This window comes from Alexandromys fortis, unplaced genomic scaffold, assembly GCF_014885135.2.
Source record: "Alexandromys fortis isolate MF-2015 unplaced genomic scaffold, M_Fortis_MF-2015_v1.1 scaffold_48, whole genome shotgun sequence".
Lineage (NCBI taxonomy): Eukaryota > Metazoa > Chordata > Mammalia > Rodentia > Cricetidae > Alexandromys > Alexandromys fortis.
Genome location: NW_026067947.1, coordinates 2,144,260 through 2,159,468, shown reverse-complemented (window position 1 = coordinate 2,159,468; position 15,209 = coordinate 2,144,260). Strand labels below are relative to the sequence as shown.

Here is a 15,209-nt window from a genome sequence, read left to right as displayed (position 1 = left end):
TTGTATTTATTCTGTAACTTTCTCAGCACCCGAGAAAAATCAGAGTCTAGTTTCCAAACAGCTTTACCCTCCATTGTCTTCAGTGAACCCATCAGTGTTGTCTGTCACCTACTGAAAATCCCCGTGGAAACCTGATATTTAGTCAAAACATGGATCTGTTTCCCCACCCTTTGTAAAAGTAAAAGAAGATATAATGCCATGTTTTCATTTCATGTATTTCAGCCATCTCCTTTCTTCTTTCGGATGGTTAAATGTGGGGGTGAGGGGCAATAATTATAGCCACATTGTCAAGAGCCTGATTTTAACAGGGAATAAAACTGGAAGCAGCGTCTTCCTAGGTAAAAGAAGACATGGACAGAGCACAAAGAGTGGATCTGGCTGATGTTTAGCGCCACTGGTCTCAGAGGGTGAATGTCTGCATGTTGAGGAAGTGTTCTAACTGACCCCATTACTGCCTCCGGCACTCGGGGTGGCAAAAGAGCAGCTGCAGAGTGAGACACTTAGTGAGTAACGTGGAAATTATAGTGTTGTGTTAAATGCATCTTCGGTAGGGAGCTTTCTTGTCTTCAGATAACACAGTCTTAAAGTGCCCCGACAAAATAATATAGGGGTTACATGGTTCTTTCTTCTCTCTCTCTCCCTATACTGGCACCTTTTACAAAACCCTGTGTGTTGTGTATGACGAGTGTAGGTGTATGACATGTGTGTGTTCCTGTTAATACAGGTGTACACAGGATTTGGTACCTGAGTAGAAGGCAGAACCACGTGTGTTTCAGTTTTCCCTACACATTTTGGGTTAGGCAGAGTCTCTGTTTTCTGTAGCATACGCAAGAAAAGGAGATCCAGACTCACAGGCTTCTGGGATGCACCTTCCTCTCCCTCAGGTCTTTCTGTATGTGTACAAGGATTACAGATGCAGGCGAGCACATCCAGTTTTCCCTGAATTCTGGGAATTAAAACTCACGTTTCTCAGGCTCCTGTTTGGGAGCTAAGCCTGAGGCAGGGTACCTGAAAATGGCCTGTAAGTTCATTGCAACTACTCCAAACAAAGTACCTTGTCAACAGTTCCTCATCTTCTAGAAGGAAGAGGAGACTATATTTTCAGAATTGAGGCACTACCCTTTGCTGCTGAAATCTAGAAAGCATTCGGGGAGGATGGAACCATCCCCAAGTCAAAGGCAAACTCTCAGTTTGTGTCCTGGGCTCCGTGCAGAAATAGGCAGAATAAAAGAGGATTCTGAGGTTTTAATCTTGACTGTGGATCCTTGAGCAGGCTGTTTTACCCGAGCTTCAGTTTCCTTGTAGCTTCAGACAGGAGCGTGGAGAAGAAAAACTTAGTCGTAGGGCTGCCTCCATTTATTGATCTCCTGCTGCAAACAGTAACACCAGAAGGAATGGACAATGAGCATCAGCTAGAGCGCGTGGCCAAGGCTGGGCTGGAAGCCTTGCCAGGTGGTCTTGACTGTCGATGTGCTGCATCCCTGAAGGCTGCCCCAACTCCATCTTTGTGGATTCAGAAACTCGTCTAAGGCATAACACAGTAATCTAGATGCAGAGATAAGTTTCCACAAGCATATTTGGTCATTTCAGTGGATCTACAGTTTGAGGGACCCTGCTCTAGGCATTGAAGAATAAGGACCAGGGTAGCTCATGCCAATGTGATTCTAAATGGGGCTACATGCCAACCATGCTACCTGTCAGTCACCTGGGATGGTGTGCCTCCCAGAGTGGCCTTGACAACAGCAAAGCCAATGGCTGGACAGAAGGGCTACCATCCCGATTCCTAAACTAGCAGCACATAGGCACCAGCAAATGTATTGGTTACTTAAACTGACTTAAAATGAATCATTTCCAAGGGTTGAAGGGGAAGGGAGAGGCAGGGAGGGGAGCAGAGAAAAATGTGGAGCTCAATAAAAATCAATAAAAATAAAATGCATCATTTCCATTTAACTCATTTCAGAAAACTTAAACTAGTGACAAGCTCAGTGGTGACGTCAAGTCCACTAACTCAACCTCTACGGAAAAAGCTAATTAATTTCAGAAGCCAAATACCTAGGGTTCCAGAGCATCTCCAGTTGCCAGAGGGCAGCTCACAGGGTTATCAAACCTCTACTTCTACATTAGATTTACAGAGGATTCAGCATCCAAAACGTCTTGGAGTGAGGGAGACAGAACAAGCAAAATGCAAAGGGCACCAGGAGACGTTTAACGCAAAGAGGGCAGAGTAAGGATGCTGGTACATGGCTGTTGTTATTGCCAAAGCAGGCCAGAGCCCAAGTGCCCACCACCAGGTTCTGAATAGTTCAGCCCGGTTCCTTTGTTGCTTTCTATGCCAGCCTGACTGAGAGTCTTAGGAGAAAATCAGGTGAGTCATCTCCCCAGCTGATGGGATGAAACCCAACAGCTGTCATTTAATTTTGAAGTGCCCTGCACGGAACGTTAGAAAATAGCCTTAATAAAGATAGCTAGACATAACTGCATGCATCATAGTCCCAAGGACTGGGGCAAAGCCAAACCTACTTAACTCTCATTCTAGAAGATCTGTTTCACTGTCCTCTCTGCCCTCCCATCTGAACTGGCCTCAGTGGGGAATTCAGATCAGATATTAGTCAGGAAGCAGAATGATATTGATGGACAAAAATCAGGTTAGAGGTGGCATGACAGGCAGGCCTGTGAGCAGTAGGATCTGGGGATGTGTCTGTCACTTTCAAAAAGCCCAAAGTGCCCTTAAAGTCACAGTCATCCATCTTTGAATTGCCTGTAGCAGGTAAGGGGATGAGTGGTCTTGAAATACCAAAATTCAAATTGTTACTCAAATCTGCACTAGTTTAGGAGTCTGCAACGAATAAAGCTTGGTAGCCTACTCCCCATGATGCATTTCCCTCATGAGGGAAATGGAGTCCATAATAACGTCCTCATTATGTTATTGTGAAGATTCAATGAGAATTCACTTAACGTGCTTAGCCAAAGCCCCTCATGGTGTGAAGTGTGAGCTAGCTATCATTATTTTTTATTATTATAACAGATTCTAAAGGGTTGAATGAATGGAAAGTTAGGTGGGTGTGGGGGAGAAGAAAGAACCCACCATTTAGAGCTCACTGCACATCTAAAACACTACAATTCTGTTCAATTTCCAAAGAATTTCATGGCTAAACACTTTACATCTGAAAGTGTTTTATTAGCAGTGCCGGCTATTACTGTGCCTGTTTGGGGACAATATAATATAGGAGATGGAGCTAGAAGCCTGAGAGCTGGGACGCAAAGCTTCAGGTCTTGTTACTTTCTGCAGGAGAGCTGATGGGTAGCCACTGGCATGCAACCTTGTTGTTGGACTCTACCAAGCTCAGATACAAGAGTGCACAGGGCAGGGAGATGGCGCCATAGCTAGTCTCTGCTGTGCAAGCACGAGGACCTGAGTTTGTGTCTCCAGCATCCAGGTAAAAAGCCAAGAATGGTCATGCCAGTCTAACCCCAGTGACATGGCAGAGACAGGCAAATCCCTGGGAGCTTATGAGGCAGGCTGCCTCATAAAAGGAATGAGCTCCAAGTTCAGTGAGAGACCCTTTCTCAAAAAGTAAAGATTAAGAACAAAAAAAGAAAGATATCAACATCATCAAGCCTCCTCTGTCCTTGGTACACACATGCATATAAACCCAAACAGGCATGAGTACACATCTACGTGATTGTGTACATGTAACACACACACACACACACACACACACACACACACTAGAAAACATATCACACCATGGCTTCCTTCCCTTGTTGGGGGAATCAAATGCCAGGTAAAAACAGAAGAGAATTACCTTCTTTTAAAAAAGAGTTTATTTTGTTTAATTATGAGTTTATGTATGAATGTGTGATCATGTGAGTGCAGTGCCCATAGAGGCCAGAAGAGGGTGCCAGATCATTCCCGGAACTGAAGTTACAGCTGGTATGACCCTCTTGATGTGGACGCAAGTGCTGGGAATTGAACTGGGGTCCTCTGCAAGAGCAGTATACCCTTTCAGTCACTGGGTCATCTCTCCAACCTTGGAATTACCTACCTTTATTTTACTCAACAAAGGCCACTGAGAGTTTGAAATCACTGTGTGAGGCAGAAATAGATTGAATTCACCCCCACATACCCAATCGTGATGGAATTTTTAATCACAGTAGCAATAGACAAATATTTGCTAAATAAACAATATCCCATGCCCACTGAATCCTGTTGGTTTCTGTTCATTTGTTTGAGATAGGGAATCACTCTGTAGCTTTATTTGACCTTATCCTTACTTTGTATCCAAGGCTGGCCTTGAACTTGAGTCGACAGCCTCTACCTCCAGAGTACTGGAGTTGTAGGTGTGCACTCCATACCTGGCTCAACCAAGTCCTTTAGAGACCATGAGGACTTTAGTGAGCTGACAAAGAAAGAAGTCACTGTAGTCAGAGAGAATATAATGGAAATTGGCCTATCAGATGATGCAAGCTGGTCTGTATTGCTGTGCTTTTGGGATGGGCTGCAAATAGCTGGACAGTGGTTATGAAAGCAGCTTGGGGATTGAGCACATTGTAATCCTATGGGATTACTTTGCTGGCTGCTTTCTTGCTCAGTAGCTTTGACATTTTCCATGACCCTAGAGAGGTCTTTTCATCAAAGTCACACTTGCAGAGTCTTTTCTCAAATGCTTTAGTTTTCTCTTTTTTAATTCTTTTTGAAAACTTTTTTTTTCATACTCAGTGAAGAATTAGAGATATGCTGTGTTCATCTGGTGTGTGTTTTGTCTAATAAAAGAAACAAGAAACCTTCTATAGAGAGAGCCATTCAGGCTTTGTGCAATGGCCCCTCAGTTTGGCTGTCTCACTCTCTCATCTCTACCATGAAGATAGCACCCTTTGAAAGAACACTGCCTGGAAGCGTTTCTGAGCATGTGCATAGCAAATATTTCTAAGTATTACTCTTCTAAAAGTATTTCAGGTGTATGCCATTTTGTAACAGAATATTCAGGAAAAGAATATTTTCTTAGGTTTTATTGAAAACATTTTGCATTGAAGTGACTATTAAGATAATTTGAAAACTTGGGGGCTGGAAAATTGCTCAGTAATTAAAAGCACTGGCTGCTTTTGCAGATGTCCTGAGTTCCCTTCCCAGCACCTACGTGGTGGCTCAAAGACATATACAACTCCAGTTCCAGGGGATCTGACACCCTCTTCTGGCCTCTGTGGGGAGCAGGCATGCACATGGTATACATACATACATGTAGGCAAAACACTTGTGCACGTAAAATAATACAAATTTTTAAAAGAGGAAATTGGAGACTTCCAAAAATGGAGAAGTAAAAACATATTAAACATGCCTGGCAGCATTTGAATAATGCAGAAAACAGGTTTGCGGTAGAGCGCTCTTTCAGCTTATGGTTTCTAGGCTACTTCTACACAGAAGAATAAAAACTAATTCGGGAGTATGTTTAGTTATTACGCCCACACACCATCCTAGTTCCAGACCTCTGTGTGCTTCCAGAATCCAGAGCTGAGCTTAGTCATGGTGAAGGTGTGTGTTGAGATTTGTCTTAGAATCTTTATGTTCAGCTTGTACCAACTGATGGTTTCCTTCTTGTCATAGCTACTTCATTTTTTTAAATTTTACTTTTGAGATTATAATTACAAAACTTATAAATCCTTTCTTCTATCCATATCCTCCCATATGTATACCTTTCTCTGCTCTCCTTCAAATTTATGGCCTCTTTTTTCATTAGCTGTTATTGTGTATATATATATATATATACAATATATACATATATACATACAAATGTGTGTGTTGTATATACTTACACATTCCTAAATATTATCTGCCCAGTCTGTATAATGTTACCTGTATGTCTGCTTTCAGATGTGTTTGGCAATGGACAACCAATTGGTGTGGTCTTTTCTTGGGAAGGACACCTCTCCCTGGTCCCAGGTCTCCTCAGTTGCTTTGTAGTTCTTGTGTAGGACTGAAGCCTCATGGGTTTTTCTCCATCCACTGTGGCATGTTCATTGGTGTCCTTGTTCGGTTCACATTTTGGCAATCATGTTGGAGAGACATTATGGATATAGCTTCTGATGTTACTAGGAAACATAACTTCCTAGGTGTTCTATCACTGGAAATAATTTAAATAATCTTTTCAAGAAACATGCTTATGGGGCTGGAAGAATTGCTCAGACATTACAATTGCTTCTGGCAGAGGATCTGAATTCTGTTCCCAACACCCATGTTCTTGAGCTTATGGCCACCTATAACTCAGTTCCAGGGGATCTGATGCCCTCTACTGGCCTTTATGGGCACCTGCACAAAGATGTGCATACACATAAAGAGACACACAAACATAAATAAAAGTAAAATAAATATGCTTTTAAAAATAAACGTGCTTATGATGGTGGAAAATTTTTTTCTGGAAGCATAGGATGAAATTACTATACTTATTCACAGAAATGATAATCTGATCAAGGATAAACTAATGAAATGTTATCTTCTTCCAAAAACCCAATATTTTACCTTGCTGATTTCTGGGTATTGTATAAAAATGATTTGAGGACCATTTTTTTCTTATACAGTCTAGTGTTTTTCCCTTGGCTGCTTGCTTTAAATTTTTTAAATGTACTTTTATAATTCAAAATATTCTCTTGGATTACGGGTATTATTTTACTAAACTTTATGCATTGGGGTGCACGTTTTAAAGATATTACTCAAAGGTAAATACTTCATGGTCATCTTTGAACAAAGCTGATGTTCAGATAGCTTTGATTACTTCAGATCACTCTTTCTCTCTCTCAGATGGGATCTGTAAGATGTGACCTCCCTGCCAAACATTGCCTTCACCCTATCAGTTTTAATTCCTTGTCTTTTATTTTTACTCTATGGGAGATTTTTTTGTTTTTAATATTTGATATCTATGTTACTGCTACTATCTTCTGTAGTGTTGGTTTTGGTTGTTTTTTGTTTTGTTTTGCTGTCATTTGTTTTACTAACTCTAAAGCAGATTTTAATTCTGCAATTAGACCTCTGCCCTCTTTGCATCTTCCTTATTTCAAGAATGTCCCTCTGGATCTATCTTCATTATGCTTCATTTCCATTATATCATGGTTAACTAATCCTCTTTTCTTTTTAAACTTCTTACTTGTATTCTAGTGGGAACTATGCATAATTCTGAGAAAATTCCATCTTTCAGCTATGACAAACAATCTCCAGGTTGGGATTTCTCTTGGACATATTAAGAAGTGACATCTCTTTTTATGAAAGGGGGGAGATGGCCACCCAGCTGACTGAGCCAAACTATGACTCCTGATAGGGCAAGCAAAGAACACGTGACTTTTTCTTACTCTTTCTAGAGCTAGTACAAGTGCCAGATTGACAATTTTTTTTCAGTTCCAACGGACTGATAATTTTGTGTGAATCTTTACCTGGGTTGTTCATTCTATATCTTATGTATGCGCATATTCTTCTTTTCCCAAGTGTTTTGAAATAAGAACAGGAGAAACTATATCAAAGACTCCTAGATAGTACCTTCAACTTGTTATTACAATGACTACGTGGGCTATGGAAAGAATTTCCAGAAACCTGTCATAATTAATAAATAGAACAAGTAGACATTCTATTTAAAAGTAGATCCCCCCTCCAACTGAAATGACCCAAACACTTTACAAAACTGTCCTGTTATTTTTAAGACCTGAAATTTTAGACTAACCTTGTGATTAACACTCCAAAATCTATGCAGAAGAGGGGTTCACCTCAACGTGCTTGAATGCTGAATATTTTGTGCTTGGACAAAGAGCAGACTGTAGGTCTTTCACCAAGCACACTCAGTGCACTTGAGTATGGGTTACCAAAAAATGCTGAAGATTTTTTCTATTTATTGTTATAGCTCAAATCCTTGTGTCTCTTGTAGGCTTTAAGTGACATAAATATGCATTTCCATCTGCACATCCCTGTCAGGAATAGTTCTGCTGGGAGGTGTTATGCCACCCAAGTTCTTCCAGAATAGAGCCTGTTAATCCTGTTACCACTATAGAAACTCAGAGGAAAAGTCTACCCAGGCCACTACTGCAGCTGCTGTGGCTGTCCGCGTTCCAGCAACCACACCCTGGGCACCCAAAGAAAGCACAAGAAAATTCCTTAGGTAGGAGAGAATTTAAAGGGGTGACCTTGGTCTTTTACTTAGGGCAGCGGTCTCCAAACTTTTTGCTGGGAAGCTTGTAAATCTTCAGTGGAAAAATACCAGGGGATGGGATAGATACCAAGTCTATGAAATACCTATGTATACACATACAGAGAGAGAAGGAGAGAGAGAAAAAATCTATAGATGCAGACACCACCATTTTAACTTGAATATACCAGAAGGTATGCATAGATTTACTATATAAAATAAATATACATATATAGGAAGTCATGCTCCATCTTCATTAGATAGACTTGTGCCTCCCCATAGGCACACTTTTGCCACTTTGGAGACTACTGGGAAAATTTATACCAGGAAGGTCATTAAGAATATAGGTCTTGGGGCTGCAGAGATGGCTCAGAGCTTAAGAGCAGTGGCTGCTCTTCCAGAGAGTATAGGTTCAATTCTCAGCATCCACATGGCAGCTCACAATTGTCTACAACTCTGGTTCCAGGGAATCCAGCACCCTTACACAGTCATATATATAGGCAAAACACCAATGCACATAAAATAAAAATGAATTTTAAAAAGAATATAAGTTTTAAACTTTCTGTTGGGCCTCTTCATAGATTCAGTAGCTTGCCTGGATGCAGAGCAGGTGCAGAAGATATGACTGAGCTTGTGGTTTGCTTCTCTCTTTCCTATCTCTTTATCTTTTGCCAGTGTGGCTTGGCTTCCAGAGTCCCAAGGGCCACTGTGTAGACCTTATACGTACGTAATGCTTATATAAGCCTGACTTAGATGGATGATGAGTCCGTAAATGCCCAGAAATCAATAGAAACCATCCAAACCTTCAAGGGCTATGTCTGTCACTTCCAAAGAATCAGGATTTCATTTAAAGAGTCCAATTAGCACCCATTCAATAAATACTTAAAACAAAAATTTATTGATCTATAAATACATAATGAGTATTTTTTAATGCCCAATCCCATGTAATTGATAATTTTCTAAATTACCTAGGATCTAGTTGTAGTAGAAAAAAATCCCCAGAAAAGCAGTGGGCATGAAAAAAATCCTTCCCAAACCTTGTAGCAGTACAAGACTGTTTATTCAGCTGCTGGAAAGTGTGCACTCAAATCCAAGTTCCCTTCAAATTGATAAAAATAAATTATTGTAATGGTAAAATCTAGAATTGGCTACAGAACAAGAGAGAAATTCTTCTCTTTTATTCTTGGTGTGAGTCAAAATGGACTGATTTTTCTGGAAAGCAAATTACATCAATCTTTTCCTATAGTCTCAAACTATAAAAACTAACAAATATGAGACCAAACTCACATGTATGACATTTATTTCAAGAGTATTTATAACAGCAAAAATAGAAACAACCCACATTTCACTGGACGGAGCATTGACAGTACCTGGCATGCCACACTAGCAACAGTATGCAGTCTTTGTTCCCCATTCTGTGGGTACTCTCTGCTTCCTATGGTGTAGGAGATCCTTCCGTCTCTCTGTTGCTTTCATTGGTTAACAAAGAAACTGTTTGGGGCCCTTGATAGGGCAGAACTTAGGTAGGTGGGGGAAATTAAATGAAATACTCGGAAGAAGAAAGCAGAGTCCAGAGGGATGCCATAGATCCCTGGCTGGCTGCAGGTAGACATGCTAATAAGCCAAGCAGTGACTTAATTAACACAGTTTCTGTGTGGTTATTTCGAGGCTAAGCTAGCTGGGTGGCCAGGACCAACAAGCGGCCCCTCCCTGCAACATTCCTAGGTGCTTTTCTAGGATGTAGTAATTAGTTAAAAGACAGAGTCTCAGAAAGATGGCATCTGAAGTGTGGAAAGATATGCATCCCATCTCAAGTAAACAAATAAGCCAATGTGGAAAATCAAACACCGACACAATAAAAATTGCTGATTGCAAGCTCTACTGAATTCTTCCTACAAGAGTCTTCCAGCCTTGACATTATCATAATCCTAAAGTCGCATTCTGTAGGTTTGGGGTGAAAATTAGAGGTAGCTTCGATGCACAGTGCTCTGTTTGACAGCCTCCCTGACTTTTAACCATGGAAGGCCAGTGAGGCCCATCCTGGTCACCACAATCAAAGCATATATTTCCAGAAGACCCTTGAGGGGGTGTGAAGTCAAGATCTGACTCCAACTGGACAAAATGGAAGGATGCTTTGAGGAGGTGACAGTTGAGCAAAGACTTGAGTTGTTTCAGTAATCTTCAGGGTATAGGGAAGTGACTGTAGAACAGTGCTAACTTGAATACCATATTCAATAATGTTAAAATATATATCCGTTGAATGTTGGCTGAGACAGACAGTCTAACACATTTGTTAGGAGGCTCGACTTGTAGCCTGGCTTCCCTTGGTAAAAGCCCAGCTCTATCACTGACAGGTCACTTAGCTATGTTCTCTGTAGCAGTGTGCCAGTGCAATCATGGGGAAGCTGGGGATGAATGCTATCTGTAGAACCTATCACAGGCCTGGAGCATGAGTTGAGTCTTTAGACGAGACTCTTAGAAGAATGAATTTTTATTTATATCCATATGTTAATTTAAGTCAGAAAATATAATACCAACTGGCTCTTCAAATAGATATTAATATATTAGTATTGCAATTATGATCTAATTAACATATAATGATCTTTACCAGGTAAAATATAGCAGGAATTCTAATATGTAAAAATTTGAAAATACAGCATGTATTTAAAATCTAATTAATGTATAAGTAAGCATTCACATGCATATGTATATATAACCACAAGGTATTTCCAACCTGGGGAAACCAAGAGCAACAACAGATATGAAATGGGAAGCGTCAGAGAGCATTTTATTGTCTTTGTGTCTTCCTATATTCTTACATTTTTAAATACCAATACAAATTTTGCTTTGAGTTAAAAGTACAAATCGGAATGCATTTTAGCCCCAAAATAATATATGAACACAACAACGATCAGCACGGATACTAAGAGCAAAAGACAAAGACGAGGGGGTGAGTTCAGAATGCTTCTCCTAGGGATGAAGCCATTGTCCCCTGAAAGTTCAGAGACCCACTTTGCTTTTGTCATCTGAAAATCTGGTGACACTTGCTTTCCGCCAGACATTGTGCTGGGACACTCAATATGAGAGGAGTCTGCATCCCTCGGGAATCACCGCCGAAAAGGAAGAGGAAGCATCTATGATAGTCAGAGGACTAGAAACTCAGAAAGAACTACAGTGAGGATTCCAGCTTCTTAGAATTTCCATAGGGGCTGGACAGCAGATGTCGGCAGCTTCCCGAACTAGGCTTGAGTTTGCAAAAGCCAATCATCAGTTACCCAGCTCGCCACCAACAGACTTCTAAGGTGTATCCTAATTACCTATCAGCAAGATCAGCTACACTGAAGAGTCAGCAGGGGCCAAAAGAGTCCTTCTGCAAAACAATCCACCTTCCCGTCATCGTGTCTGGGAACTGTAGCTTGGAGAGCAGGGCTGGATGACTGTAGGGCCTGGAGGCACAGAGAGGTGCCTGCTGCAGCTCCGCCTTTCAGTAGCTGTGTCCCTGGGAGGATACACTAGCACCTTCACCTGCCCCCTCACCCGCATGCAGCATGCAGCGACAGCCCTCTGCCAGACCTCTGTGGGCTGGACCTGTGATAGTGTACCTGACAAAGCTGAACCCACCATCAAGGTCTTGGGAGAAATAAGCTGACACAGCTTTCACACAGTAGAGGATGCTCTCGGGACAGCGTGAGTGCTTAGCATTTATATCCAACGCTAATAGTGAAAGCCCAGCTGTATGTGATACACAGCTCATACTTGAGTTTATAGCCTGATTGGCTTAATTTGTCTTTTCAGAGCCCTAAACTCATTAGCCACCCAGCACACGGAACTATAAAAGCTGCTCCCTATTTTTTTTTCCTTGGGTAACATCATCTTTATTTCCTGAGATACTTCTTTAAAGCATTAAACTGAAAGTAAGTGCATAAAAATGAAATGGGGACTCATAATTGCAAACTGTTTTCACGTCGGAAGAAGATTCAAACGCCTCTTTGGTCGGCACTGCTCCTTGTTACCGGCTCAGAACCTGCCTATAAAAGTACAGCAGGTAGCCAAGGTCTGCCTGCAGGGCAATGCGTGGCAGTGAGCAGAAAACCAAGGGAATTTTCCACGGCGGTTAGGTGGTTAGAAAAAGAAAAGAAGCCACGGACAACAACAAAACCGAAAGTTGTTGCGAGAGCCTAGGTAGGGTCCATCACAACCTTCTCCGTTCATCTCTTTCTACTCTTAATCCCTTTCACCTTGAACAGTCACTGTTATTATTTCTGGGGAAATAATACACTTGTGTTTTTTTCCCTCACATTTTCAACAAGATTCACTAAGGCTGGTTGAAAAGACTTATAATGTCATCTTGTCAGGGCTCTTGATAAACATTTCATCGTATGTCTCTGGGGTTGAGTCACTGCGGAAGTCAAACCAAAGCCACAATATATAAAACCGCTGTTTTTACTGCAAAGTCTTTAAAGGCCATGAGAAAATTACAGAGAAAAAAAAAAAGTCAGTTACACACGTCTCCCTTATTCTGCCCCAAAGTTAGATTGGCTGAAGCCAAGGCTTTGCCTTATCCAATCTAGCAGCCAACAACCTGTCAAATAATTGCTCACTCCTATTCACTTCAAATGGCTGAGGCTTCCATAGGAAGCTTCTTGTCCCTCAGTTCCACAATCAAAACCAAAAATAGCTTTTTCTTGAAAATGTACCCTCTCTGAATGTCCATCAGCTTCTATTAACATGGGGGAATGAAAGGTGGCATCTTTTATTTTATTTTATTTGGCTTTTATTTATTTTGCTTTGTTCTCTATAAATTTTTTCTGTTTTTCAGTATGAAAATAAGAATGTCATGTGTGTTGGCACGCACTTGTAATCCCAGCTTCTAGGGAGGTTGGGGCTAATCGAGTCTAGATCTCAGGCCAGGCTAGGCTACAGGGAGAGACCCTGTCTCAAGTTTTGTGGGTACCCAAAGAAAATGTAAATGTAGAAATACATACCTTCAGACTCTAATAATGTTATCAAGTTTGATCTTGTTCTGTGACTTCTCATATTTTGCTTATCATATATTTTAATGACCAAGCTGCAGAAAATAATCATATGGTCTAACAAATGCCCCCAAATTCCAACAGTAGTGTAGACATTAAAAAATTCTTCATATGCACAAGAAGATAAATATATTGATATAACCATATAGTCTAACAATGACCTGCAAATTCCAACATTAATGCAGACATTATAAAATCCTTCACATGCATGAGAACATAAATATATAAGATTACATAAAAAATACAACATATATATGTTATATACTTCTATATTGGTTGGTTGGTTAGTAGGTTGGAGACCGGGTTGTGAGGGTGTTTTTTAACACATGCTCTTCTTGCATTGCCTCCCACATTCAGAGTTTATAAGACATGCACCACAGTGCCCAGTTAAATTAACTTTTCTTCTACAGGGTCACTTCGATGAACTACTTTCCCTAGCCACAATAATTTGTGAACGGTTTGGTGGCTTATACCTTGAAATGTCACGCATCTACCTTGATCTGATTTCCCCCACAGATAATTACACTACTAAATTCTATGCGGTAGCTCAAGTCCAAGGGAAAATATAATTCAGTTACAGCTTAAAAAATGGTCCGTGCATCGGAAATGCACACTTTAAGTGTTTTGATCTGGAAATAAAATTAAAATCAGTCTCCCTTAAAGGCTTCTCTTAAAATTCTCAGAGAGGCTTCAGGAGTTGGTCACTCACATTAAAATGTTAGTAAGGTCCTGCCTGTTTCAAAAGGCAACTTGACCACATAATGAGGAAGTCAATTGAGACTGAGAATGGACAGTTATTCAGGTAACAGCAAGCCGTATTAGCTCTTCTGTGTGTGGAAGGGGGTTACCTTGCTTTGTGGTCTTTTTCTTTTAATAAATATTATGCTCAGAAAGCAGAGGTTAAAACATTACTTTGATAATAGCATGTACACTTTCTTCAGCCACGTATGGTAATTCACACCCGAAATTTCCACATCCGGCAAACAGAGGCATAAAAATGGCCAGTTCAGCGCCACTCTGAAGTACATACACAGTGAACTCTGTACAAAGAAAATCAAGGACTGGAAATACAGCTTAGTGATAGAACATCTGCTTGATGTTTGCAAGTTCCTTTCTTAGACCCCCACAAGCAAAATATACAGCCACTTAAAGATAATCCAGACTGGAAGGTGCAAGTGGTGGTGGGGATGAAAAGGTCGGCATGGACTTGAGAGCTTTTCTGAAAGAAGAATGAACGAGAATTTCTAAATCATCAATGGAACAATGGGACCAGGCAAAGAATAGTTTTTGAGCTAAATATCCGGAACAATGACCATACAAGGAAAAGCAATCGAGCCATGAACTTTCTGGGGTAGGTTGAATTACCTACCTCGATGAAACAAAGGGCTTGGTAAAAATGGGACATCAAATTGTAAAGATGTGGCTGGGAACATAAATAAAATATCCGAGAGTCAGTTGCCATCTTGAGAGTGTGATTTGTGGTGACCACGGGCATTTAAGGAACTGATACACTGTCGTTTTCTCTGGATTCTCCAGCTAGGAACACACGACTGGGACAGAATTTACACTCAGCAAAAGCAGCCTGGCTGGGTGGAAACTGGCTGGCAGGGTAGATTTAGAAGTAGGCTCCACAAAACCAACCCCTAGGTTATGAGAGTGGACAAATCCTACCTTAGAAAGAAGGAAAAGGGAAAGAAGAGGAGGGAGGAAGTGAGGGGAAAGGAAGAGTGGAAGGGAGGGAGAAAGAAATGGAAGGAAGGATGAAGGGAGAAAGAGGGAGAAAGGAAGGGCAGGAGGAAAGAGGGAGGGGGGAGAAGGAGGGAGTAAGAGAGGGAAAAAGGGAGGGAGAGAGGGAGGGAGGGAGGGAGGGAGGGAGGGAGGGAGGGAGGGTGGAGGGAAGAAGAGGGAGGAAGGAAGGAGGGAGGGAGGGGGATCGAGTCTAAGGAATAAATGCAGATCTGGAAGTAAAAGGAAATGAATAAATGAGACAAGGATGGTAAATCGGAGAAATAAA

The 15,209-nt window shown here is 41.1% G+C and overlaps 1 protein-coding gene across 2 annotated transcripts in view; it reads left to right on the top strand.

Moving 5' to 3' along the window:
• The window catches only part of Mdfic2 (MyoD family inhibitor domain containing 2), a 109,814-nt gene that overhangs the window by 79,884 nt on the left and 14,721 nt on the right, over nt 1-15,209 (top strand). The window contains exon 3 of one of the 2 annotated variants that reach the window (XM_050149391.1): nt 8,154-8,164. The exons of the other annotated variant lie outside the window; for it this stretch is intronic. Coding sequence (XP_050005348.1) covers nt 8,154-8,164 — 11 coding nt within the window. The remainder of the gene's footprint in view (nt 1-8,153; nt 8,165-15,209) is intronic. 2 annotated transcript variants of the gene reach the window in all.